Source organism: Choloepus didactylus, chromosome 1 (assembly GCF_015220235.1).
Source record: "Choloepus didactylus isolate mChoDid1 chromosome 1, mChoDid1.pri, whole genome shotgun sequence".
NCBI classification, from domain to species: Eukaryota; Metazoa; Chordata; class Mammalia; order Pilosa; family Megalonychidae; genus Choloepus; species Choloepus didactylus.
The window spans coordinates 198,898,609-198,924,172 of record NC_051307.1 but is presented as its reverse complement, the minus strand read 5'-3'; the positions used below and the strand labels follow the sequence as shown (position 1 = coordinate 198,924,172).

The window sequence follows — 25,564 nt, the reverse complement described above, 5'->3', positions numbered from 1 at the left end:
GGGGAAGGCTTTCCAGGATGAGGACCCAGGAAGAAGGTGATATGGAGCAAGAGGATTAGGTCACCGGGGGTCCAGGGGCTGAATATGCTCCAAGCCTGGTTGGGGGTGGGGAGGGCAGCTTAGCAGAACTCAAGCTCTCATGTGTTGGCAACCCAAGGTGGGGTCTGAGATTGACAGGTGCCAGGCCTCTTCTGGCCTCTGCTGGGGTTCCTTCCAGGCTGGCCTGAAAGGGAGGCCTCTGCATTCTCAGACTTGAACAGGGGGCTAGTGGGCCTCCCTTTCTGCTCTCCCTCTTCTCTAGACCTGGGGCTCATGCTCTGTTATGAAAAGGGGCAGATGCTGCCCAATGACACGGTCAGTGTCACGGGAAGTGATAGGGGATTGTAGAGGGGGACCAGGTGGCAGACAACCAGCTTCTTTGTTACAAGCTTGCGCCATTCTGTCCTCGCCCCCCACGCCCTCCCCCTCCCCCCCATTAGTCTTCCGCCTCTCCAAGGTCGCAGGACCTGGCACAGAAACCGCTAGCTTCACATTCTACCAGGCCGTGTTGAGACCCAAGAGTGAGGGGGGTGGGAGGGAGGCTTCTCCAAGGCCACACAGACAGGAGTGGAAGCCGGCCGCGGACGCCCAGCCTAGGCGGTCGCGGGGCCGCCTCGGTTTACCCTCTATCAGCTACAGGTTTCACTGATCACCCCGAGCGCCACTTCTGCTGGCCTCCGTGACTCAGTACTGGTCGGGAAGGTCCTGCGGTGCACTCCAAACCCGCAGAGAATCAGGATCGGTGGGCGAGAGAGACGGGGGTGGGGGGGTGGGGGTGGGGCGGGGATCCGGGACGAGGAAACCGAGGTCGTCTCCCGAATGCTGCTCGGCTCTCCTCGGAGCCCTTGCTGGGGAAACGAGGAGGGAGAGAAGAGTCTGGATGTGTGTGTTTGGAGGGCGCGGAGGGGTCAAGTCCACCCCCCCTCTTTCCCCTGCCTGTCCCCGCCGGTCCCAGGAGACTTCGGATACTTCGGCCCCTGGAGGACACCTAAGAGAGACCTCAGGAGAGATCTCCGGCGCCGGGCCGGACCCAGGCGGCGTCCCGCCTCCTCTGAGGCGGGCCCCGCGCTTCCCCGCCCCTCTTCTGCCCGCCTTCTTCCCAGAGCAATTCCCGAGGAGGGGCGGGCGGGGGGCGGGGCCTGCGCAGAGGCCGAGGGGCGGGGGCGGCGGCGAGTGGGGAGCCTCCCGGGGACTCCCGGTGCCGAGCACCCGCGCGGCTCAGGTAAGGGCGGGAGGGAGGTCGCGCGTCTGTGGGCGGGGTCCTCCTCTAGCGCCCTCCTCACCCTGGGTCGGGGCGTTCGCCTGGGCGCCCCCTCGGGCCGCCGCGCCGCCGACTCTCAGACCCCTGCAGGACGCACTCCCCGGCTGACGAGGTCGCAGCTCCGCCCTTCCCGTCCCACGGTCACCGGCCTCGGGCCGAGGGGTGGCGTGGGGCAGCACCCCGGGATCTGGCCTGGGCCGTGGTGCGAAGGCCGCGGGGCCTCACCCCAGGCCGAGAGGCTGCCAGGAGGAGGTGACGCCGGGCTGGTCCGGGCGGAAGGGCTGGAACCGAGCAACCCAGAAGGTGGTGTTGCCCGCACTGAGAACCGCACCGGCCAGTGCCGGGAAGCTGGAAGAGGATCGCGAGTTGGGAAACTCGAGTGACTGCGTGTGCTTGAGCGGGGGAGGAAGGGGAACTGCGAAATACGCTACCGAATAGATGTGGGTGAGGAGGTGTGTCTAGGGCAAAAAGCTTGGAAGCATGGAGAGGCAGGGAAGGGTGCTAAGGAAAGAGGCGGACGTGAGACAGAGGGCACTGTGACAGTTCAGACCCTCCATCAGGGGCGGTCCTCCTACCCCAACTGTCCACCACTGCTCCTGAGAGTTGATCCAGGGGCCTCCAGGGCAGCCCATGAGAAAGCCCCCACAGCAAGTAGAACTTCCCTGCCTGTCCAGACCAGGAAATACCAGAGTGGGTGCCATGACAGGGTGCGGCTGAGGTGCCTGCAGGGCCAGGCCTGAGAGAAGGCAGGGGGAGGCCCCAGTGACCTTGCCAGGAGAAACCCAGGTGGGGAAAGAAGTCAGGAATGCAGGAAAGAGAGCAGGTCTGGCTGCTGGTTAGATCGCCATGGAGACAGGCAGCTGACTCACCTGGACATGTCAAGGCTGGCCAGTCCTGTCCTCACCCCACCCCACGGTGAGCATCAGTGCTGCCTGGGGACGAGGTAGGTGGCTTGGCCCTGCCAGGAACTTACTGTGTGCCCTCAGGTGAGTCACTCAGCCTCTCTGAGCCATCTAGTTGAGGTGAGACTGGTGAGGCTGAGAGTCAGAGGCCTGGGTCTGAGCCCTGTACATGCTCTACAGATGGTGTCTCTGGGCCCTTCTCTCATTCTTGGGCCTCAGTTTCTCCCTCTGTACATTGTGTGCAGCCTGCCACTAAGGTATAACCTTGAGGACTGAAGAGAGGGAGCAGGTGAGGAGGCCAAGCCCTTGATGTCCTTGACCAGAGGGAAGTGGTTTATGGGTGGGACTGGGATTTGGGAGGGGAGTTCTCTTGCTGGATCTCCCCTCATGTTAAGGTTCAGCATCTCCTCCCTCCTTTCCCCCAAACACACTCATGCTTATTTGTGCCTGGTCTTGTCACTGCCCTCTCATTCTCCCCCTTGTCTCCAGGATGAACCTCAACACTCCCTAGTGTGAGAGTAGGGCCCCTTGTCACCACCAGACCAGTTCCTCAGCCTCAGCTGCAGCCTTTCCCCCACCCACCACCCTACCAGACATGCCTAATCTCTGGCCTTTCCTCAAGACAGTGTGACTCAGTTTCCCAGGGTTAGAGATCCCTGTACGGCCACAGTCCAGAAAGGGCCCCCAGTGATTGGCTGCCAGCCTGGGTCTGTAGGACTCACCCCAAGGGGAACCAGGACCACTTTGAAGGTGGGGAAAGCTGAGGACAAGTTACCACACCCAAAGCAGTTCCCCTGGACTGGTTCGTCCTTTTGAGGGGGAACTAAAATAGTTTGAAAAGCTTGGATCTAGTTGGACATTCACTTTATAAAGAAGGTGACTGAAGCCCAGAGAGAAGCAGGACTGTGGATGAGACATGGGTCCAGGGCAGGGGAGCAGCCTTTCATGTCCCTGTGGACAGAACTGGGCAGGGGCTGGCCCCACGGGCGTGAGGTGGGAGAAGTCTGAGGTGGAGAGCTCCCTGCCTGGGGTGCGGCATTGGCTGGGGTGGGGGTGCATGACCCTAAGTTGAGTGTGGGGGGTGCTGGTGTTCAAGACTTCCCAACCAGTGAATTATTTACTGCCGTTTCTTTTCTCCTTGCCCTGATCTGGTTCCTAGTTCACACCTCCCATTCTGCTCCCCACCCCGATCCAGCCAGCCCTGGGTGTCCTCGCCTCCCAGCTCAGACTCAGAGTTGACTGCCTGCTGAGGATGGAAATGTCATCTTCCAAAGGCCTTTCTATTCCACCAGTTTCTGGAGACATGGGTGAGGGTCAGGTGGACCCAGGCCACACTTGTGCACCCTCAGCCCCTTGGCTGGACTCTCCTGGCCTGCCTGAGTTGACCTGGAACCCCCTGCCTCCCTGGGGGCTGGAGCCGCATCAGGGGCCGGCAGAGAGAAGATGGCTGCAGCAGGGCGTCCAGCTGCTTCCCCTTCCTGCCTCTCCCTCTGGCGGCCTTGCCCCCTTCCCAAGCAGCAGCAGGAAAGGTGGGGCAGGAATGCCTGCGTCAGGCCCTTGGCCAGAGTTTGAGGAGCCTGCCCCACTCCACCCCAGAGCTAATTCCCTGGGGGCTGTGGGCTCTGCCAGGAGCCTGGAATCCCCTGTGGAGTCAGGTGACCTTGGACAGGGTGGGGGGAGGCTGAGACCCCTTCCCGTTTGCTCTTTGGGGCCTGCCTGTGTTGCCTTCCCATCACTGGCTGCCTATCATCAGCTACCCCAATTGGTTGTCCCCTGCCCCATCCCGGTGTGCTGACTCCAGAGGCTCAGAGTGCTAGAGCCAGGGAGAAGCCGAATCTGAGGGTCTTAGTCTAAAAGATCCTCTGACTCCCACCCTCAGAGGTCTGAGCAGATCATCCAGGCAGGAGACCTCCTGGGCCAAGGTCTGACAGGGGAGGACTCTGTCTAAATGGAGGCTGCAGCCTGGATGTTGGGGGGTTGGGGGTATAGATTTGAGCCCAGGCCCCTTGCAGGCCTTTCTTCCAGTCAGAAGGCTGGAGTCTCAGGTGATCTCTACCTGCTCACAGGTTCCCTCATCCTAGAGCAGGAAATCCAAAGGCTCAAGCCACCTGCCCAGCCCCAGTGGCACCTTCCTCTTGAGTAGGACATCCCAGCAGGCTTATCCAGGTTAGGGGGCACGGAGGATCAAGGATTCTTCCTGTACGGTCCCCTCCCTCTCACTGTTCTGCACCATCTCCTCTGCATCTGTCACCAAGTCCTTCTTCCCGAGTCTGACTTTCGGTCCTGCCACTACCTTACTCTAAAGTCCTCTGTGGCTCCCCATGGTTGACTAAGGCAAAGCAAGTCTCCTTGGCAGCCAAGTAGGGTGCTGCACGGTGGGCCTAGCCCAAAGTCCAGACTCAAACCCATGAGTCTTTGCTCTCACAGTTCCTGTACCTGCATGCCATGTCCTCCTCTCTGCCTCTTCATTTCTGCTCCTCCTTCATGGTTCCAGCAGGAAGCCTCCAGACTCCCCTTCCTCTTTCAGGCCTCTCTTTGCTTACATAGGCTTGTTGAATGACAGGCAGCCCTGAGCCACAGCCTCAAGGACAGGGCTGGACCCCTCTGAGAGCACATCCCTGCCTCCAGAGAGTCAACAGAGAACAGTACCACTAGAGTAATTAGAGTACCACTGGATGGTACCCTAGATACTGGGGAGCCATGGTATGTATTGGAACAGGAGAGGGAGCAGGCCAGAACTGGGCTTGAGGAGCATCTGCCCTTTGGAAAAAAAGAAAAAGATGCTTTCTTTGGCAGTTGTAACCCTTCTTTCTCACTCCTTCAGGCTCCCATTAGTTGGGCCTAGGGAAAGAGGAGGATATGAGGTCAATAGCCAGTCCAGGGGCTCCCCTTTGAGGCAACTGGGGCTCACTGTTTAGTTCTGATGAGGAGTGGCCATGGGCCTTGCTTCCAGGCATCTGTCCTGACAATGATAGGTACTGACCCTGCTCCCACCAGCTCTGTCTGCCTCTAATCTCTCTGCCCTGTCCAGGAGATCTTGGCCATGTGCAGTCCTGAGGAGGGCGCCCTGCTGCGACAAGAGGAAGTCTTCTCAACCACCCTCGCCCGCATCAACACCCTTGTCCTCCAGCCCCTGCTCTTGACCAGTGAGTCTAGGTCTCCAGTGGTGGGGAAGGTGGGAATGGACCCAAGGCCAGGAGTCCTACTTTGCTGGGCCCTCTGAACCGTGACTTTCTCAACCTCAAATGGGGTGGCAGTATGTGATATGGCATCTTTAGGGCCCTGGCCCCCCTTTGCTGGCTGCTGCCTTCTCAAAGGGACCTGAGGGGCTATACCATAAGCCCATGTCCTAGCCCAAACCCAGCGGTACATGCAGGCCAAATTTCACCCGTCCTGGGGCACAGGCCTGGAAGTGGCCCTCTGCCTGCTTTCTCAGCTTGCCCCTACCCAGAGCATCTGGTGGTGCCACGAAAGGCCCTGATGGAAGGCAGGATGTCTGAGTTTTACCCTCAGCTTTGGGTCTTGCTTGTGAGGAGTCCTTGAGCAGATCCCGGCCTCTTGGGACCCCTGTTGCGTCTGTGAAATGGCAGAGGCATAAATGAACCTATGAACTCTACATCCTGGATCCTGGGGACAAGAAAACCCAGAGACATGGGGGGAATTAGTATGCTGAGTTCCCCTAGATTTATCAGTGTTATCTCTGTTCAGTGAGGAGGTGGACACTGCCCCTGTTTACTCCTCCAGGTGACTGCCCACTCTTCCAACCTTTCCATCCCCCACTAAGCTCAAGGGGACATATCCACTTCCAGTCCTGCCCTGAGGACCCCAGGGTTGCAAGGACCTGGCTGCAGCTCCAGGGCTATGGGCTCCTGCTGGCCCTTGTGTGACCCTGGGGCCTCTGCCTGCTCTCTGGGAGATGGAGCAGCCATGTCCCCACCTCACAGTGTGGCTGTCCTCCTGCCCTAGCCCCAGAGCCCTCAGACCCCCGGGACAGAGAGTGCCTGCGGCTCTTGCAGCAGCTGCACAGGAGCTCCCAGCAGCTCTGGGAGGTGACCGAGGAGAGCCTGCACTCGCTACGGGAGAGGCTGCGCCACCCGGATTCCGTCGGTCTGGAATCTCTGCTGCTGCTGCGCAATGCTGACCATGTCCTGCAGGTCCATATGGAGTAAGAGAGCCTGGGCAGGGTGAGCTCACCTGGTGCTCACCTAGGGTGTGGGGAAGGCTCACCTGGCATCGGCCTCACCTGAGCTTGGAGATTAGCTTGGAAGCAGGTCCTGGCACTCTAGATCCTCATGAGCTTTGGGGCCTCCCAGGGAAGAAAGTCTGTGAATTAGAACTGCCTGGTTGGATCAGGACTTGAAGTCTCCGGTGCCCAGAGCCAGGCCACACTGTCTGGGCCTTCAGGACTGCAGCTGCTCAGTGGGTGGGGTCTGGGGAGCCCAGAAGGGCAAGGGCATGGGTCTGGGGCCAGGGGCTGGGCTTGCAGGGTGTCCTGTGTGCTGCCTAAAGGTACTTCGAGTCCTACACGAGCTGTGTGGTGGTGCAGGCCTTTCAGAAGGCAGCCAAGAGGAGGAGGTGAGCGTGGGTGTGCTGCAGTGGGCCTCTGGGTGGGTGGGGGCATCTGGGTGAGGGTGGGCTTGGGGAAGCCTGGTCCCCAGGGCAGTGGCATCACAGCCAGTGGCTTATCCTGGAACACTCCGGCTCTAAGAATTCTACATTAATCCACACCAGAAGAGAGAGAGGGAAAGCCTGCTGAGGCCGTCAGCAGAATCCGTATGTTATTTAGCCAGGGATAACTGGCTATAATCAGCCAGGGATGAGTGTGAGGCAGGGAAGGAGGGCCAGTTCCTGCTCATAAGTGAATGGTTGTAACCAGCAGTCCTGTCAAACTCAGATATTGCTACTAAATCCCCATTGGGGCAAATCCCGGGTGGTGTCTGTCTGATAGGGGAGAGATTTGGGGTCTGGGGCTGACCCTGGGTCCTGGGTTCTGAGGGATTAGCCCGGGCAGGGAGACCATGGTGGTGGGTGCTGGAGTGGAGGTGGAGAGTGAAGGTGCGTGTTGCCCTCCTTCAGCGAGTACTGGCGAGGCCAGCGGAAGACGCTGTGGCAGCTCCTGTCAGGCATGGGCTCCGAGGGCTCCATGGGCACAGCGCTGGTCCAGGTCCTCCGCCAGCCGCTTGCCCATCACCTGCAGCAGTATGTGCTCCTCCTGCTCAGCCTCGGGGACACCATTGGGGAGGTGGGTACCAGGGGCGGCAGAGGGCAGGTGCTTCTTACTGGGCCTGTGGTTTGTGGGGAGCTGAGGGAAGGGAGAAATGGGGCCCAAACTTGGGGACCCAGCCTTCATTCAGGAGGTCTGTTCTGAGAAGGGCCATCCATGCCTTGGGGGTCTGCAGGGGTCACAACACTGCTCTGGGGTGTTGGAGGGGGCATGCCCCTGCCTGGGAGTCTGAGAACATGGTTCTGCCTTGGAGGTCTTAGTGGGTCACAGCCCTGCCCTGGAGTGTGTAAGGGAACCTGGCCCTGCCCTGGTAGAGCCAGCAGGGACCCAGAGAGCAGATGTACAGTCAACCACTGGGTGTGAGGGATGGTCCTGACTCCCCTGGGAGCACCCCCATTTACACCCAAGCTCCAGGGAGGAGAAGGAGGAGCTGGAGCAGCTGTTGGAGGGAAAGGGGCAAGCTTTGGCCTAATCTCAGGCCTCCTGACCAGTTGGGGCTGGGACAGGGCTGGGGAAGCCATCACGGGGTGGGGTAAGGGTCCCACAAAGCCCCTCACTGGCTGCCCATTCCCCCTTACAGCATCACCCTGCCCGGGAGCTGGTGGTGCACGCAGCCACCCTCTTTGGGAACCTCCAGTCATTCATGAGGCAGGCATTGGACCAGGCTGTGGCCACGCAGGCCTTGTGGCACACCCTGGGCAGTCGGCTAAGAGTGAGTTTGGGGCCAGAGGGTCGGTTAGGGAAGGGGGTCCCCTATTGGGAACCATGGGCCTGCTGGGTGGCTCGAGCTGCTTGCTTTACTCCCTGTGCCTCAGCTTCTCCATCAGGAAAAGGAGTAGGTGGCTGAACCAGCTGGCTGTAAGGTCCTTCTGTGGAGCTGCCCTTGTCCATTTGCTGAGCACCTCCTGGCTGACCCTGGGGAAGCAGTGGTCAGCAGGACTGACCTTCTTTCCTGGGAGCTTGTTCAGAGTGGGAGACAGTATGTCACCAAACACTCCTGCCCCTGCATCACTATCCACCGTGGTGTGTGCTGCCTACACTGAGGAGTGTGCCCTGTCTCCTGAGAGGACTGGGCTTGAGGCCCATTGTAGAGAATTAGGAGAATAGATAGAGGGGACAAAGATTGCCAGAAGGAGATGGGTTTACAGAATCCCGGGCAAGAGTTGATGGGGGCTTGGCTGGGGCCATGCACAGGGGTGGAGTGTGTGGGGGTACAAAGCAAAACTCCAAGAGACAGAAGCGCTGCTGCCTTGTGGGAGTGGCCAGGAATGACCCCCCAACCTTGGTTCCCCTGTCCCTATCCAGTGGGGGTCCTGGGAGTCACCCCACTGCAGCTGGAGGAGGCCCCCCAGGAGGTGTCTGGAAGTGGAGGGTGGCATAGGTGGTGGAGCAGCCAAGAGCTTCCAGGACAGGGGTCCCTGAGCCTTGAACCTCCCTTCTCGACCCCCCAGGATATGCTCTGCATCCCTGCCCACCGACTCTTACAAGACAGCAAGGACATACCCGTGACAGTGGCCCCACTCCGGGCCGAGCGTGTGCTACTCTTTGATGATGCCCTCGTCCTGCTGCAGGTTGGAATGGGGCTGGGCTGGGGTCTTGGGGCCACAGCAGGGTCCTGGGGTCTGGTTGAAGGAGGCATGGGAAAGGGACAAGCCTCTGGGAGTGAAACTTGGGCTTGAAGAGCTGAAGTGGGGACAGAAAGGCAGCCCAGTGCTGGGCCAGGGGTGGCTAGCTAGTAGCAGCATGCCTTTCTGGAAGGAGGGAGGCTGTGGTGAAAGGCTGCTCAAGGTACATCCTGGCTTCAACCCTTCCCAGCTGGCATCCTTGGTTAGATGGCTTCACTTCGGTTTCCTTATCTGAAAATTGTTATTTTCAGGGATGCACAAAAAGTAATTATCAGGGGGATAATTGTTAGTGAGTTTGTCCAACAGCAAGTGCCAGACAACAATTAGTTCCCTTCTTCCTCAAGTAGGAGAGGAACTGGTGGGAGGTCACTGGTGGTCTGTGGTGGCCAAGGAGGCTGGATGAACCCTGCAGGACATGTACGAGGCTTCTAGAGAGAAGGACCATCTAGAAGTAGTGCCTGGGCTGTCAGCATTACAGAAGTCAGGAGGGAGCCAGGCCTGGGCTCTGGAAATTGTTACTTCACCCAGTAACCTTGACTGTGCTGTTTCCCCTGCACTCACATTGCCCTTGTGACGTCAGGATATCTTCTCTGCTCACTAGGATGTTAGTCTGGAAGTCCCTCATTGTTGCAGACAGGGAGGCAGAGGCCCAGAAGGGACCCAGTGCAGCCCCGTGTCTCCTGGATGCCTGGTTTTGGTGTTTGGTCTGATTTAGTTTGAGTTCCCCTCTGTTCCTGGCTTCACCCTCTGTGCTCCAGATAAACTGAAGAGATTTGGTCCCTTGAATGCACCAAACCTTTCACACCTCTGGACCTTTGCATGTGCTGTTCCCTCTGCCTGACTCACTCTTGTTCCTGGCCTGCATCTAGGTCTGATACCTCCTCCTCCAGGAAGCCTTCTGAGGCAATGGTGCAGTGGCTGGCCTGCCTGGGCCAGGTTGGAGGTGGCTAAGCAAAATCTTCCCAGAGGAGGGGATGCTCAGTCTACCTTTTAGAGTGGGGGTGACCCTCCAAGTAGAAGGAACAGCGCAAGCAAAGTTTCAGAGTGAGGAGAGTTTGGGGCAAGCCTGGGAAAGTGTGAGTGTGGAGAGGCCATGATGCAGGGGTGTGAAGAGGGGATGGGGTAGGGGCACACGAGCCCAGAGTGGTCATGTAGGGCTTGAATGTTAGGCTCAGCACTGAGGTCTCCGTCCCTCTGGCAGTAGGAGCCTTGGTGAGGTTTCCAGCAAGGGCTGACAGTGTCGGAGCTGTGTTTCCAGGAGACCACTCTGGTGGTCAAACAGAGAAGGCTGCAGGAGGAGAGGGCTGATTCTGGTTTCTTGGCCAGGCCCTCAGTGGGGAGGGAAATGGAGGGACCGTTCCTGGGATGGGAACAGATAGGGGTGATGAGGGCCTCGATGCTGGCATGCTGGTCCCCTGGGTGGTGCGGGCAGGGTTGGTAATTGGGGTAAACCTGGACCAGAGGTGCTGAGAGCGTCCGGCTCGGGCTCCCGCTGACACCTGTGCTCATCTCCTTCCAGGGCCACAATGTCCACACCTTTGACCTGAAGCTGCTGTGGGTGGATCCTGGGCAGGATGAGTGAGCAACCCCCCTCCATGGACACCCCAGGCCTTCCCTCCCTCTACCCTTGTGAAAACTGCCCACACCCAGGCTTAGATTTGCCCTCCTGCCCCTGCCACCGGAGAGAGCTGGGGCCTACTTGTTGCCTCTGTCTATCTAGGTACACGTTTCACCTCCTCACGCCTGAAGAAGAGTTCTCTTTTTGCACCAAGGACCCCCAGAGCCAGGTAAGTAGGGTGAGCTGTGAATTGGAGGAGTGAGGTTAGGGGGAGTGAGGGGAGAAATGGGTGGGGGAAGGCATAATGTGCAACCTTGGAGGGCTCCTTGGGAATGCAGGATGAAGGGTAGTCAGGATTCTAGGGTCATGGACAGTGTGAGTTGGGGGTCAGCCTGGGGTCAGGGGTTGGGTCAGCTTGAGGTCAGCCTGGGGTCGGGCACCAGAATGCCATAGAGAACAGGGTTTTTACTCTGAGAAGCCAGGATTGAGGCCTGTGTTGATTTTTTCCCTGTGGGTGTTGTCTAGTCCCTCTGGGCAGGCCCTGAAACTGCAGGGGAGGCTCTTACATCTGGCTGGGGGGCCTTGGGCAGCAGTGGGGAGCTGTTGGAGGTTACCCCAAGAGATAGAGAGGGAGTGGGGGACTGGGAGGGGTGGTACCTGGAGCCCTTAACAGCCTGTGCCTGATCCAGCAGCACTGACCTGCCCTGTGTTTTTCCATCCCTACCAGGCAGTGTGGCAGTGGAAGGTGACCCAGGCGGTGTGCCAGGCCCTGCGTGGCAAGAAGGACTTCCCAGTGCTGGGGGCGGGCCTGGAGCTGCCCGAGCCCCCTGCCTGCCGCTGTGGAGCATACACCTTCCGTGGGGAGGGCCGTCTCTGCCAGGCCACCTACGAGGGCGAGTGGTGTCAGGGCAGGCCCCACGGCAAGTGAGTGGCCAAGACCCTGGACTGGGCAAGGCGGGCTTCTCCTGGCCTGTGGTTTCCTCATCCACCAAATGGGCTTGATGATCCACCCCCCTTTCTGGAGTTGTTCGGACCCTGATTCTCCACTTCAGCTGTGCGCCCCTGTTGCAAGGCCCTGCACCTCAGCTGCCTGCTCTCTAGAACTGGAGCAGTGATAGGGGTGACCTCATGGGGGCATTGTGGGGGCCTGAGGGGCAGGCAGGACTCACACAGACCTAATTACCTCTCCCTGTGGTTGGTGAGTCACTTTTCTGTGCCCCAGAGTCTCTCTTAAGTCCACTTGGACAAGGCCTGATCATGGTAGGTCTGTGCCAAATATTAGTCTTGGTGATGGGGACACTTGGGAGCATGGGGCCAACCTCAAGGGGTGGGCCTGCAGTTGCCATTCCTTAGGAGGATGGAGGAATTCTTCTCACACCTGCACAGCATTGTCTGGTGGTGGTGAAAATGGTTTGCATGGATTTTGTCCCCATCAGTCCTCACAAGGACCCCATTTTATAGTTGCAGAAATGAGGCTGGGAGACTGGCATGGCCTGAGAGCAAGTCTAGATGACCCCACAAAGCAGCAAGAATATTCCCCCTGCCCCTGCCTCCCCCTGCCATGCAGTGGCTGGGAAAACCAGAGAACAAAATGCATCGCCGAGGTTACACTCCCAAGCATATTAGTTTCTTTTACCCTGCCTACTTCCAGAAAGGACTTGAGGAGGCTTATGAACAAAGACAGAAAAAAACAATGCCATGTCAGAAGAGGGAAGGAGGATGGTAGAAAACCTGCTGACTAGCATTTGGCTTGAGCTTGAAGTTAAGCTCTGAGCTTCCTGTGGGTCAAGGGAGAAAGGAAACCAGGCTCTCCCTTTGGCATGCTGCGTGCGCCCCACATGGCTGCTGGGGCAGGTGTGCTGGGAATAAAGGGCTAAAGGGCTTTCTGTAGGGGACTTGGAGCTCAGGCAAGAAAGCTGGGGGTTGGCCAGGTGGTCAGTCCAGGGGAAAACCTGGGGGTCAGGGAAGAGAGGGCCTCCAATGAAAGTCTGCAGCTGAGGCCAGCCGGGGGTCCTGGAGTGTGCTGAGGAGGGGTCTCATGGACCTGATGCCTGTGGACCATGACTGTGTTCCAGGGGGACCCTGAAGTGGCCGGATGGGAGAAATCATGTGGGGAATTTCTGCCAGGGCCTGGAGCACGGGTAAGGCTGACTGGGGCCAGTGCTGGGGGGTTGTGGGCAGGGGAGTGATTCCTTTCCTGCTGTGGTCACCAGTGTGGTACCATCCAAAATTCCCAAACCTCAAGCAGGAACTTAGAGACCATGTGGTTAAGCCTCCCCTCATTGTACAAAAGGAGAAACCGAGGCCCTGAGTAGGGGGCATGTCTTAGCTTAAGGTCAAGGAGGGAGGTGATCACAGGGCCAGCAGGTGCTTGGAGGGAGCATGGGGGCAGGATGGAGGGACGGGGCGTCTGGAGAGGGGCCCATGGGAAGAGGAGAGGGAGCCGAGCACCTTTGAGATTCTCCCCATTTTCCAAGAAGGCTCCTTGGAGGCAGGAGCAGCCTGGGTGGCGTGGAGGGGGTGTGACGGGGTGCCTCAGATCAGGGCTGCCCAGTACTGACTTCTCACCCTGCCCAACTGCACCTGGCTAGCTTTGGCATCCACCTGGTGCCCCAGGTCTGTGAGGACAAGTTTGACTGCTACAAGTGCCACTGGTGGGAAGGCAGCATGTGCGGCTACGGCATCTGTGAGTAAGTGACCCCTTGGCCTGAAGTCGGTGGGGCCGTTCCTGGGATGGGCATGTCCTCTGGGCCGAGCTCTGTGAGGCAGGGTTAGCCATTCGTGACTCTCTCCAGGTACAGCACCGATGAGGTATACAAGGGCTACTTCCAGGCAGGCCTGCGGCACGGATTTGGGGTCCTGGAGAGCACCCCACAGGCCCCCCAGCCCTGCAGGTACACAGGCCACTGGGAGCAGGGCCAGAGGAGCGGCTACGGTGTCAAGGAGGACAGAGATAGGTGAGCACTCTGCAGCCACCTCCACCCCCAAGGACCACGGGGACACAGTCCCACCCTGGGGGTCTGAGGGGCAGACAGGACTCTCACAGACCAGATTATCTCAGGCAGTCACCGTGGGCTCCCTGTGGTCAGTGGGTCAATTGTGTTTGTTACCCAGAGTCTCTCAAGTCTATCTCACTTACTTTCCCCTCTCTGAGTCATTGTTAGAGCTCTGCTGAGGGATCTGGGACCTCCCTGGCTGCAGGCCTCCCTCTCCCTGCGACCCCCTCCTTGTGCTGCTGGAGAGGTGCTTCCGACTCCCTGATCTGGTTCCAGATCTGGTTCTAAGGATCGCAGCCTTTCCACCAAGTCTGGTCCTTGGCCTGGCATTCGAGGCCTCACCCGTTCCTCTGACCTCACCCCTGCCTGCTTCCTGTGTGCCTCTCCAGCCTTTCTGGACCACTCAGCATTCTCTGCATCACACACTCCTGTCTTCATGGCTTTGCATGTGTGTGAATCACACCCCCACTCCATCTGTCCTTCCTGCCCCCTCCCGTGGGAAGTCTTCCGGGATGCCCGCCCCCACCAGCAGACTCCCTTTCCCCTCCCCCCTTTCCTTTTGGGGATCCCAACCTCACCTGCCCTGTGTCTGAGTTGAGTGGGCTCAGGGAATGTGTCACGTCTCCTTGTCCCTCCCACCCCCATCCCCTCCTCCGGCAGGGGCGAGCGCTATGTCGGCATGTGGCAGGCTGACCAGCGGCATGGCCCCGGGGTCGTGGTCACACAGGCGGGTGTCTGCTACCAGGGCGCCTTCCAGGCGGACAAGATGGTGGTGAGTGTGGTGAGCTTTGTGTGTCCTGAGCTGCCCCTCCCCCTGTACCCAAGACCAAGGCTAAAATTCTGGAACCTCCCTCCTGCTGGCTCTGAAGCCACGCTGAGGCCGGTGAGGAGTGGACGGGGCCGGAAGCTGGGTTCCCGGGTACTGGGGGTAGCTGGCACAAGGCAGGAAGCCAGCTCTGCCACCTGCCTGTCTTCACTTTGGCCAAGTTCCTACACCACCACCCCCAGCCTCAGTTTCCCCATCGGCAACACAGGTGAATAGTAAAGTCTCAGTGAAATAACAAGGAGAAGGCACTTATTATCCCCTGATTTGATGATGGCTGGCTCTGGGCTGAGACCTCGGTGTGATCTCGTGTAATCCGCTCAACAGCCCTGCAGGTCAACGTCGTTTTTCCTAATGTACACTTGACAAGTGCAAGGCTCACATTGGTAAAAGACCCTGCCTAGGGCCACAAACTACTGAGCGGCAGAGCCGAGGCTCACACACCCAGGGGTCCTGAGCCTGGGTGCCCCAGTGCTTGCCTTCTGTCTCACCCACACCCACCAGGTACTTGGCACATAGGAGTGCTCTGCCCTGGTGGCTATTATTGTGGTTTGTTTGTTTGTTTCTGCTCTACTTGGTCCTGGAAATGACTTAAGGAGGACTGTAAGGAAAAAGGGGAAAAAGGCAAGAGTAGGCACATAAAATAGATTTGAAAATAAGTCAAACACAAACTGTATCCTGTTTGGCTCTGAGCTTCCTGGTAGCCAATGCAGTGAGGGAGCCTGATGAGCTCCACTGTCAGCGAGAGGGAAGCAGGGATGGTTCGGGAGATGCCCAGCACTTTCTGAGCCTTGGGGGGCAAGGACGGGTATCCCAGGGGCTCTCTGAGAGAGGCCCCTGGTGGTGAGGAGCCAGGTCCAAGGGTGTAGTTTAGGGAGACCCAGGAATGAGGTCATGGAGCTGGTGCTCGGCAGGCCAAGGGCTGACAACCCACCTAGGCATAGATGCGAGGGGGTCTGTGACGGGGCTCAGGGTCTCTCTGTCTGTAGGTCAGTGCCCTCCTCTCCTCCTCTGCCCTGCTCCTGGCCCTCCCTAAATGTTCCTACTCTCCCCGGCTTCCTCCCAGGGCCCAGGGATCCTCCTCTCTGAAGATGACTCCCTGTACGAAGGTACCTTCACCAGGGACCTGACCCCCATGGGGAAGGTGAGGGCCATCGAGTCCCCACTCCACATCTGCTGAGGCCTTGGCTGGGGTCTGTAATCGCCCCCCTTGGACCCAGGGCTGAGGGTGCAGGCAGGGAGGTGGAGGAGGAAGGGGTGGGCCTCTCCTGCCTCCACCACATACAGGGGGCGGGTACAGCAGCTGCTCCCCAAGCAAGAGGGAGCAGGCTGGCTTGCCCCCTGTCCTGGGATGCTCGTGGTCTCCTGCCAGCTGTGTCCACCCCCCATCAGTCCCCCTAGTTTGGAACACTTCCCCTCCTCCCCCCAGTTCCTTGGCAGGTGTCCCTGGAGTCGCTGCCTTTCAGTTTGTTCATTCCTGAGCTGACCCCATAGAAGGCAATTATGCCCCTTATGGGGGCCTTTGAAACGTGGGGGCTGCTTTGGTTTAATATACTGGGTGGGGGGAGGTTGGGCACTACCGGCATCTAAAGTGTGCAGAGCAGGGGTGCTATGCTTGGGAAAGCCCCTGCTGCAAAGAATTGTCTCTCCCCCAATGCCGATGGTTCCTCGTCCCCTCCCCAGGCTGTTACCTGCCCCTGGACTCCCCACTCCTGCCCCATGGTGGTGGTTCTCCCCACTCTCCCGTGGCTCTCCTCCCCTTTGACTTCTCCCTCTCTCCTCCCTCCTGCCTCAGAGAGCGGCCCTCGGGTGGTGGGCACAGCTGTTGGTGGGGGGCTCCTGCAGGAGTGGAGGATTATGAGCCCCTCAGGGTGGGGCAGGTAGCAATAGATGGTGGGAAACCTTCCCATCAGCCCCTAGCCTTTATGACCCATAATGGATGTGAGGCCATGAGGCCTGTTGTGTTTGGATGGAAGGACAGCTGGACAGACAGGTTGACAGATGGACATCTGTGTCCCGCTTCTGGCTTCCAGGGCAAGATCACCTTCCCCAATGGCTTCACCTTGGAGGGCTCTTTTGACAGTGGGACAGGGAGTGGATTGCATACGCAGGGTGTGCTGGACACAGGTGCCCTCCCCCCGGACCCGAGCAGCACCTGCAAGCGGTGAGAGCCTGGCTCATCTGGCCGTGCATCCTGGAGCCCGTCTTCGGGTGTGCTTTCCACTCCAAAGTTCTCAGGTCTCATCAGAGAGTCTTCTCTGAGCCTCCTCCTGAGCAAGTTAGCAAGTTCAGAGGGGGTTCAAAGAAGGGCACACAGCCCTCCAGTTAGACTCTTGGAATCAAGGCTATGTGGTAATAACTCTGTATGCCATAGATATGGAGAAAAATGTTATTTGTTGGCTTTGCTTAGGCTCTGCTTATTTCTAGGATGATTACAGGGCATTTGACAAAACAAACAAACATAAGAATAAAATAGGAAATGAAAGTATGGGTCAAGCTTAAAAGAAAGGCAGGCAGCAGTTAGGATTGAGTATTTGCCTGGCTGAACTCCCTGCCAGCCAAGGTGAAAAAGGAAACTTGCTAAGTGGCATCACTGTCACTATCATGGGGGATTTGAGAGGAGGATAGACTTCTTTTCCTATGGGGACAGAGTTCTTCCTTGGAAAACTGTAGTTCAAGTGTTGACTCTTGGCCACATCTGTTGAGGAAGACTTGGTATTGCACCAATGAGAGAGTCTGTGTGGGTGGTGGGTGCTAATGGGGTGTGGTCCTGGCATTGATATAACCCTTAGGCAGCTTCTCAGATGTGCAGCTGACTACTTGATCCAATCATTGTTCCTATATGCTTCCTCTCCCTGACAGCAGAAACTGGGAGCAGATGGCAAACCTTGGGGGCACAACAGCCCAGGTGGGGTGCAGTTGTAGGATGACGAGTGAATGAGACAAGGGAGGGTCAGTACTCCATTAGAGTGTGACCTCCCTACCCCCACATAAAGTCAGACCCCTGGGCCTGTTGGCCATGGTGGGGATCAGCCTCAAGAAGGAACCAGGTCTGGTGGGAAGGCAGAGTGGAGTCTCATGACAGGGGAATTCCAGACTTGGGGCACTGATCTCTTGAGCCAAGATTCCACTCTGGACTTTGGGCTCCACCTCTCCAGCTCTGCCCACTTTTCTGTCTCCATCTTTCCAGGGTTCTGTGTCCCGGTCTCTCTTCTCCATCATGGGTAGATTCCCTCCCTCTCTCTGCCTCTCCTTTCTCCTCCTGGAGACTTTGAGGTCAGCCCCATCTGCATCCCCTGATCCATCCAACCCTCCCTGGCGCTGACTCCGGGCTGGGCTGGGTACCTCCACCCTTCCAAGGGCTGGGTCCTGGCCCCCACAGCTCTGTCTCCTCCTGCTGCCTCCATCGCAGGCAGCTGGGTCTGGGTGCCTTCCCTGTGGAAAGCCGCTGGCAGGGCGTTTATGGCCCCTTCCGGGACTTCGTGCGTGCTGGTTGCCCTGGGGACCTGCAGGAGGCGTTGCTGGGCTTCCACGTGCAGAGCTCGAAGGTGCTGCGCAAGTCCCAGGAGTACCTGTGCTGCGAGAGGTGAGGCCCCAACGTGTGACATGGTGTCATCCGGGCTGCTGAGGATCAGAGTGGGCTGGGGAGGACGACTGCAGAGGGGAAGACTTGGGCCCAGGTGTGGGTGAGGGACGTATATGTGGTACCCCAGGACCCACCCTGAGGATGGTACAGGCAGTATCGAAGACATCCTGGAGGAGGTGCTGCGACACCGGGAGCCCAAAGCCCTGCAGCAGTACCTCGGGAAGGTGAGGGCCTTGTGGGGAGGGGATGTGATGCTGACTGGAGGGGACAGGCCTGTGGGCCCCTTCTCCTCAGAGGGCCTTGATGTTCTCATCTGTGGATTGGGGGCGGTTGTGAGTCTTGCCTGGGCAGGCTGTGCTCCAGCCCCTGGCTTTGAGCATCTCTTCATTGTCAATGCCCTGGCCCAGGCTCTGAGCAACTCGCTGCACCCCCTGGGAAAGCTGCTCCGGACACTGATGCTGACCTTCCAGGCCACCTATGCAGGTGTTGGGGCCAACAAACACCTGCAGGGGATGGCCCAGGAGGAGGTGAAGCAGCATGCCCGGGAACTCTGGGTCGCCTACAGGTGAGCTCAGTGGCACATAGGAACAGCCACCACCTTGCAACCCAGGGTGCAGGGGTCTGTCCTTTCCAAGCATCAGCTCTGCCTAGTGCCCCAGGCAAGAGTAGTGCCTCTATCTCAGGTCTGAGGTGACAGAACCAGAGGGTTGGTCAGTTGTGGGACTTGTGAACAAAGGAGTTACAGGGTAGGGAGATGAGAGCAAGGACTCAACTGCAGCCCTCAGCCTAAATCCATTCTCCAACCAGGCCCTAAGCTGACCTCTAGTCCTCTATTCCTACTGCAGGCTGAGCCCTGATCCTCAGGGAACTCTACCCGTACTCTATCCAGGCTGAGCCCTGATCCTCAGGAAACTCTACCCGTACTCTATCCAGGCTGAGCCCTGATCCTCAGAGAGCTCCACCCCTATTGCAGACTGAGCCCTGATCTTCAGAGAACTCTACCCCCACTGCAAACTGAGCCCTGATCCTGAGGGAATTCTACACCCACTGCAGGCTGAGCCCTGATCAACTCAGATCCCATCTACAGTCCCATGCTGATAGGTGACCCCATCACACATTGCAAATAGGAACCCTAGATGCTACAGTTCCTTCTGGTGCTGGGATTTGAGGATTCTCCATGCTGACATCCTGTCATTCCAACTTTCTAACCCCTGTGATTTGAGAGACTGGACTCTGTAAGTCCATGTTCCACAGTTCTGAGAGGCAGAGCCCATTGGTCTCACTGTGGTGACTAAGAGGGTAGACGTCCCACTTCTGTGGGACGTGGGAGCTACATTGTCCCTCTCTCATTGTTTTGCAGGGGACTGCTGCAGGTTGCCTTACAGCGAAAGGGCCAGACTCTGGAGGATGAAGATGTGGAGACAAGGTGACCAGCCCAGGCCCCCATGGGGTCTTCACAGGCTCTTCTCCCCTTTGTAACCAGGCTCAGTTCCAGGGTGGCCTTGTGCCTCTGCTCCTGGGGCCTCCCTCAGGGAAAGGGGTGCTACTGGGGAAGTGTTGGAGGGTTCATGCTGTTGACCAAGTCTTGTTCATGGACCATTTGGGGTCAGAATGACTTGTGACCCCTGCCCCATGAGCAACCAGGGAGGGGCACTGCCACAGTTCATCGAAAGCGTCTTTATTTTAAAAGCATTACCCCAGCCTCATCTCTTGGGTATACAGAGAGTGAGAGCTCTTCCAAGCCCCCCCTCCCCCAACCTGTACACAGTTGGGAAAACTGAGGTTTGGCAAGGAGTGTGCTAGAGGTCACTCAGAAAGAGCAGGAGTTCCGTGGGTTATTAAATCCAGTCCCTGGACACTGAACCCTACAGTTTGCCTTCAAATTCCAGGCCCAGAGATGTTCCCGATCAGAGAGGCCTTTCTGTCACTGCACTGCAGAGGGGAGAGTGAGGTTAGACATCAGGGAGAACTCACCCCTGGACTCCTAGGAAGCACAGCAAACTAGGATGACTGCTGAGAGCTTTGCTGCAAGTCATTTGTCCTTTAAGGAACCTGGGTTTGCTTTCAGTCAAATGGGGATCAAAATCCTCTTCTACTCTGGTGTGCTAAGTTCTGAAAGTTAAATAAGAGAATGAGGTGGCCAACAGATAACAATCGAAAGAGTAAATGAATGAATGAAAACAGGCTTTGGAAAGGGTTTTCTAGGTAGTGGAGTGGAGGAGGCCAGACACAGGGACTGTGTTTGTTGGGGGAGTCAGGGCTCCCTGGGCTCTTTGAGAGGTGGCCCCATGTAGTGATCCCCATCTCCTAGACCCACAACCTGCTGACCCCAATGCCCCTGTCCTGGTCTCTGTCACCCAGGGACCTGCAGGTACATGGATTGGTGCTGCCCCTTGTGCTGCCCAGCTTCCACTCAGAGCTCTTCACTCTCTACCTGCTTCTTCACGAGAGGGAGGACAGTCTCTACAGCCAGGGCATCACCAACCTGAGCCTCTTCCCTGACACCAAGCTGCTTGAGTTCCTGGAAGTGCAGAAGTAAGCCTTTCCTGCCCCCGCCCCCCATGCCACATTAGTCAGGGTTCTTGGGTTAGCAGAGGATGCGAACTCAAACTATCTTCAGTAAGAAGAAAAAAGGGGGAGGAGGGGGTGTTTAATGTGCTCATGAACTTGGGAAGTTCCAGGGGGTTTGCATTCAGGTGTGGCTGCATCTAGGTGCTCAAACACATGACAAAGGGAAGCACCTTCTATTTCTCCGTCAGTATTTCTCTGGCTCCCTGTGGTGATGAAAAACATGGCACCATTTTGTTGAGGATCATACTCTTCCAGTTCAGCCTGGCCTTGCAGGGAGCTTGTGCCTCCCAAACAGCTCCAGCAGAGCCCCTGGAGTCCCTCACTGGCACGGCCCTCCTCTGAACACTGAGCTCTGAGGTCCTGAGCCCGCCTCTGAACACTGACTGTGGTTCCCATTGACTAGGCCTGCCTCAATATCCACTAGGGCTGGGGCAAGGTCACCTGCTCTGGGCTCTTGGACTGGGAGTGGAAATGGGGAGGTTCTCAAAGGGAAAAGCAAGGCTAGTCCTGGAGAAAGTCAGGTGGGTGTTCACCACATCCCAGGAGTGGTGCCTCCTCCAGGGCCTCCCTTCCACCCTCGGCCACCAAAGCGTCCTTTCTCCGTGGTCTGATCCAATGATGTCCCAAGTGATTCCCTGTCCCCATGGAGGGCATGGGCGCCCACTCTCCCTCCTCCCACACCTGGGTCTCCTTTGTCACAGGATGGTGCTTCCCAGACACACCCTCAAGCCCTGTTTCTTCTGTCTTGGTGAATGTTTCCTAGTCACCAGGCCAGAGACCTAGCTGTCAACGGCCTCCCAAACTTCCCTCCTCTTGCCTTCCTGCTGTCTCGGTGCCACCTCCTCCACCCTGGCCTCCCAGCTCCACTCTCTCCCATGCCCCTGCCTCACATTGCAGCCTCTGCAGTGTTTCTACATCCCTCCCTGTTCACCTCCCTGCACTGGCTCCCCATTGCCTCCAGAACAGAGTCCGTTCGCAGCCCTCACACTCTGGCCAGACTACCCTGACCTTGCCCGGGCAGGGCCCCTGGCCTGCAGTGCTGGCCCTCCCTCTCCTCGTCCCCTCCAAGTTCAGCTCTGTTTCAGGGCCCAGGGGGAGCGCTGCCTTCTCCAGGAATCCCTCCGGCCTCCCTTGCCTCGGCTGCCTCCCCTCGCCTCAGGCTTCTCACATCACAGCCTGGCTCAGGGAGGCCCCTGTGGAACATACCCTTTCCCTTCCCTGCACTTGCAGGTGGCACTGCTGGGGTACTTGGGGGCACATGCCCAGCCCCCTGATCCTATCGAAGCCCCCTCTTCCTACTCTCTTAATTTCAGGCACCTGTGGCCCCTCAAGGACCTCACTCTAACGACCAATCAGGTGAGGGTCGGGTCCATTACCTACCCCAAGAAGGTGGCGGGGAGGTGGGGAGAGCTGAGCCTAGAGCCGAGGGCTTCCAAGGACCCTCTTGCCTCACCCTCGCTGGTTGGAGGCTGCAGAGGAGCTGGGCAGGGGCAGAGGTGAGGGAGGAGACTGCAGGCTTTCTGCGTTATTCTAGCCTCCCTGTGTGGCTAGGCCAGGCCCAAACACAGGTGCGACCCCTTTACTGGCTGTTCACCAAGGTCCTTGAGCTCTGTGTCTCCTTGGTAAGAGAGAAGCAGTACTAGGACTGCCTCCTGGGTTTGTTGTGAGATGAAGTGAGCCAGTACAGTGAGGCAGTGGTTCGTGGAGTGTGCTTGCCTGACCAGCAGCACCAGCATCACCTGGGAACCTGTTAGAAAAGCAGATTCTTGGGCCCACCCCAGACCTACTGAATCAGAAACTCAGGGGGTGGGCCCAGGAATCTGCATTTGAACAAGCCCTCCAGAGGTTTGAGAACCACTGACATGGGCACTCAGAACCAGGAGATATCCAGTGACCATCGGCCATTATGACAATCTCCCTTGTCCATTTTGATCCTCCCAACCTTCTGGAGACCATTTACCCCTTTTTACAGTTGGGTAAACTGAGGTTTGCAGTGGAGCTGTGACTTATCCTGGGTCACTCAGCCCTCAGGGCCTGGGCTGTGCTGAAGGCATGGCTGGCAGGGTCTGAGCTAAGTGACAAGGAAGGGGTGGGTGGCAAGGGGCTCAGGGCCAACCTTGAGGAAGGGGGAGTTGACAGAGCTGGGGGGCCACCGCCCTGTCCATCAGGCCCCATCCAACCTGGCTCCCCCCACCATGTAGAGATACTCCCTGGTCAGGGACAAGTGCTTCCTGTCAGCCACCGAGTGCCTGCAGAAGATCATGTGAGTCCCGCCCGCCCTGGGGAGGGTGGGGGCGGAAGGCAGGCATGCTGGGGGCTCCCAGTTGGCACTGAACTGGAGGGCCTTGACCCGGAGCCAGCTACTCTGCAGCACCACCATGGACCCGCGGGAGAAGCTGGAGGTGCTGGAGAAGACATACGGGGAAATTGAGGCCACTGTGTCACGGGTGCTGGGCCGGGAGCACAAGCTGCCCATGGACGACCTGCTGCCACTGCTCATCTATGTGGCCGCACGTGCCCGGTGAGCCCCCTTCCTCCCCAGCCCCAGCTAAGGTATGTGCCCAAGTCCTTGGACACGATGGTTTATGGATACAGCCTTTCGTGTTACAGATGGGGAAGCTGAGGCCCAGAGAGGGGAGGATCCTTCCCAGGGTCCTATGGGTGTCAGAGGCAGATTGGGGTCCACCCCCCAGGCAGCCAGCCACCCAGGGCAGGGCGGCTGGGGAAGAAGTTCTTCCCCAGTCACTTGGTGCCAGGCCCTGACAGCCCCCCTCCTTCCTCTTGCCCTCCCTTTCTTGGAGGGGTTATTCCCCAGAATCCAGCACTTGGGAGCTGAGATCCACCTGATCCGTGACATGATGGACCCCATCCACACAGGAGGCCTGTATGACTTCCTGCTCACAGCCCTGGAGGTGAGGGACGGAGGTTGATGGGCTGGGCAGCAGTGCCCCAGCCGTTGGCAGGCCCCTTCCCTGCCCCAGCCCCCATGGTGGGGAGGAGCTCGCACTGACAGGCTCCTGTAGTTTCCTGAAAGAGGGTCCTCACAGAACCCCTGGTCCTGCCCTTGTTAAAAGGACAAGGGAAGGGCAGGGGATTCACCAAGGCCTCATGGTGCATCCCAACCCTGGGGACCCCGGGGTCCTGACAGGGCTCCAGGCCACATCCCCGGGCCCTGTAGGAGAGGGAAAGCCCCATTTCCCTTGCAGACTGGGGCTGAGGGGTGAATTGGGGACTTGGCTGGTCCAGGCTGGGGAGGCAATGGGTGCCTCCCCAGAGCCCGTGCATGTTGGGGGAGGTGGGGAGCAGGTGGCTGGTGGCCTCAGCCTCACCTCTCTCCACCAGTCCTGTTACGAGCACATCCAGAAGGAAGACATGAGGCTACACCGCTTTCCTGGCTGCTGGGAGCCCAGGGAAGCCTGGTAGTCTGGGCTTTCCCTGACTGACTGCAGGACTGAGAGGGACCACACTGGACTTCCTGTTGGAACAAGCATAGCCTGCCCAGCCCTTCGTCACCCAAGGGGCAGAGGGCAGGACGGGTCCTTGGAGATGGATCTTGGGGGTGGGGGGGGTAGATGTATTGTTTTATGGAGGAAGATGCCACTGCTGCCCTGCCTGAGAATGAGGAGAAGGGGTGATGGCCGTGACTGTCTGCCACCACTGTCTAGGCCCTGGTCCAGTCTCAAATGACTCTTGTTGACCTGTAGCAGTTCACAGGCTGGAAGCAAGGAGTCACTGGCTTCTCCTAGCCTGAACTTTGCTCCCAAATTACTGAGCCTTTCTGGGCCTCAGTGTCACCATCAGCAAAGTGATAGCCTGGATGGTCTGTAAAGGGCCTCTGTCCATCCTGCTGAATTCTGGAGTCCTGCTGGAAGTTGGACTTCAGTCTGTTGGGCTGTAACTGAAATTCTTATGTCACTGTTGGCCTTATTCCCCGTTTCTCCACTCTTGGTCAGAAGGCTCCAAGTTGCAAGTATCCACCCTATTTATTCGGTCTGTCTCCTGTGGGTGATCTCCTGGGGATCTGCCTCCCTCCCACCTCTGCCCAGGGCTGAACCCGCCTCCCAGGGCTGCAAGGCAAGAAGAGCTCCTGCCTGCAGGGTGACCTCAGCAAGGCTGTTTCACTCGTAGGGTGTGCAGTTGAAGGGGTGGTCTTGGGGGTCTCTAAACTGAAGCCCACTTTCATGTGATGTAAACAGCAGTGCTGGAGCAAGCAGGAGGGTAATAAACTCACCTTGCTTGACTGAGTGCCAGCAGGCCCCAAGTGCCATGTGAATTACATTCCTGTGACTGCTGTGCACCTGCGTGCACATGAGGCAGGCCTGGGTGCCTGACCAATAAGCTCTCTGGCTCAGGACCCTTCCAGTTGGAGGCAAATGCCAGTGGGAGCTCAGTTGCCTTTGAGAGGGGACTTGATTTAAATAGTGGTTATAGTGTGGGACCAAGAGATGCAGGAGCTGGGTCTTGGCACAGCTTCATCCCTGCTGGGCCCAAGTTTCCCCTCCCCACGTGGACAACAGGCAATATGACTGTGTTCTGAAATGGTCCAGGGCAGGAAGCATGAAATGGTCCAGAGAAGGTGGCTTGATGCAGGCATGTGGTGGTGCTACAGAGGCAGCCCCCAGGGGCAAGCTGGGCCCAGCTGCTGGACCTGCTCCTGCCACCATCATGCCCTGGGCCATAAGCAATCGGGTCATCGTTCTTGGCTCCTGGTGTCCCTTCTGTAAATAAAGCACTGGCTCTCTTGGGCTGAGGGAGGCTCCGAAACAGCCCAATCACACCTGAGTCCAAGGCAGGGCCTCAGGGACACCCACTGAGCCCTAGGGATGGTGCAGGGCAGTGGATACAGAGACCCAGGGAGGGGGGCAAGGGCAAGGCTTTATCTGGCTGGTTCCACCATAGGTAGCAGCTTGAATGAAGAGCCTCAGGCCCTGGTTCTGCCATTACCTGTGGTTTCCCATGAAGGTCCCCAGGAGATGATT

The 25,564-nt window shown here is 58.2% G+C and overlaps 1 protein-coding gene across 9 annotated transcripts; it reads left to right on the top strand.

Annotated features, from left to right (window-relative positions):
* Positions 1-1,187: 1,187 nt before the first annotated feature.
* ALS2CL (ALS2 C-terminal like) lies at positions 1,188-24,835 on the top strand. 9 transcript variants are annotated; one of them, XM_037849384.1, is made up of 26 exons: positions 1,188-1,261; positions 5,234-5,348; positions 6,169-6,367; positions 6,712-6,777; positions 7,279-7,444; positions 8,007-8,138; positions 8,878-8,997; positions 10,571-10,629; positions 10,772-10,838; positions 11,337-11,533; positions 12,685-12,750; positions 13,201-13,299; positions 13,405-13,566; positions 14,266-14,377; positions 15,495-15,572; positions 16,462-16,592; positions 17,841-18,014; positions 18,142-18,238; positions 18,422-18,579; positions 19,375-19,440; positions 20,376-20,549; positions 21,899-21,941; positions 22,787-22,848; positions 22,957-23,106; positions 23,401-23,497; positions 23,928-24,835. In XM_037849384.1, the coding sequence occupies exons 2-26, from the start codon at positions 5,246-5,248 to the stop codon at positions 24,006-24,008; spliced, it is 2,859 nt and encodes a 952-aa protein (XP_037705312.1). In that variant the 5' UTR covers positions 1,188-1,261; positions 5,234-5,245; the 3' UTR covers positions 24,009-24,835. The 9 variants fall into 9 exon arrangements, 8 of the variants coding, with proteins under 8 accessions (XP_037705312.1, XP_037705340.1, XP_037705324.1 ...); XM_037849412.1 differs by lacking the exon at positions 1,188-1,261 and adding an exon at positions 1,276-1,552; XM_037849396.1 differs by lacking the exon at positions 1,188-1,261 and adding an exon at positions 1,276-3,509.
* The last annotated feature ends 729 nt before the right edge of the window (positions 24,836-25,564 follow it).

Excerpts from the sequence above, each read along its gene's own strand:
- ALS2CL (XM_037849384.1), top strand. The coding sequence starts at position 5,246 with ATGTGCAGTCCTGAGGAGGGCGCCCTGCTGCGACAAGAGGAAGTCTTC. Across the intron at positions 14,378-15,494 it reads TCCAGGCGGACAAGATGGTG|GGCCCAGGGATCCTCCTCTC; the intron begins GTGAGTGTGGTG and ends GCTTCCTCCCAG. Across the intron at positions 22,849-22,956 it reads GAGTGCCTGCAGAAGATCAT|CACCACCATGGACCCGCGGG; the intron begins GTGAGTCCCGCC and ends GCTACTCTGCAG.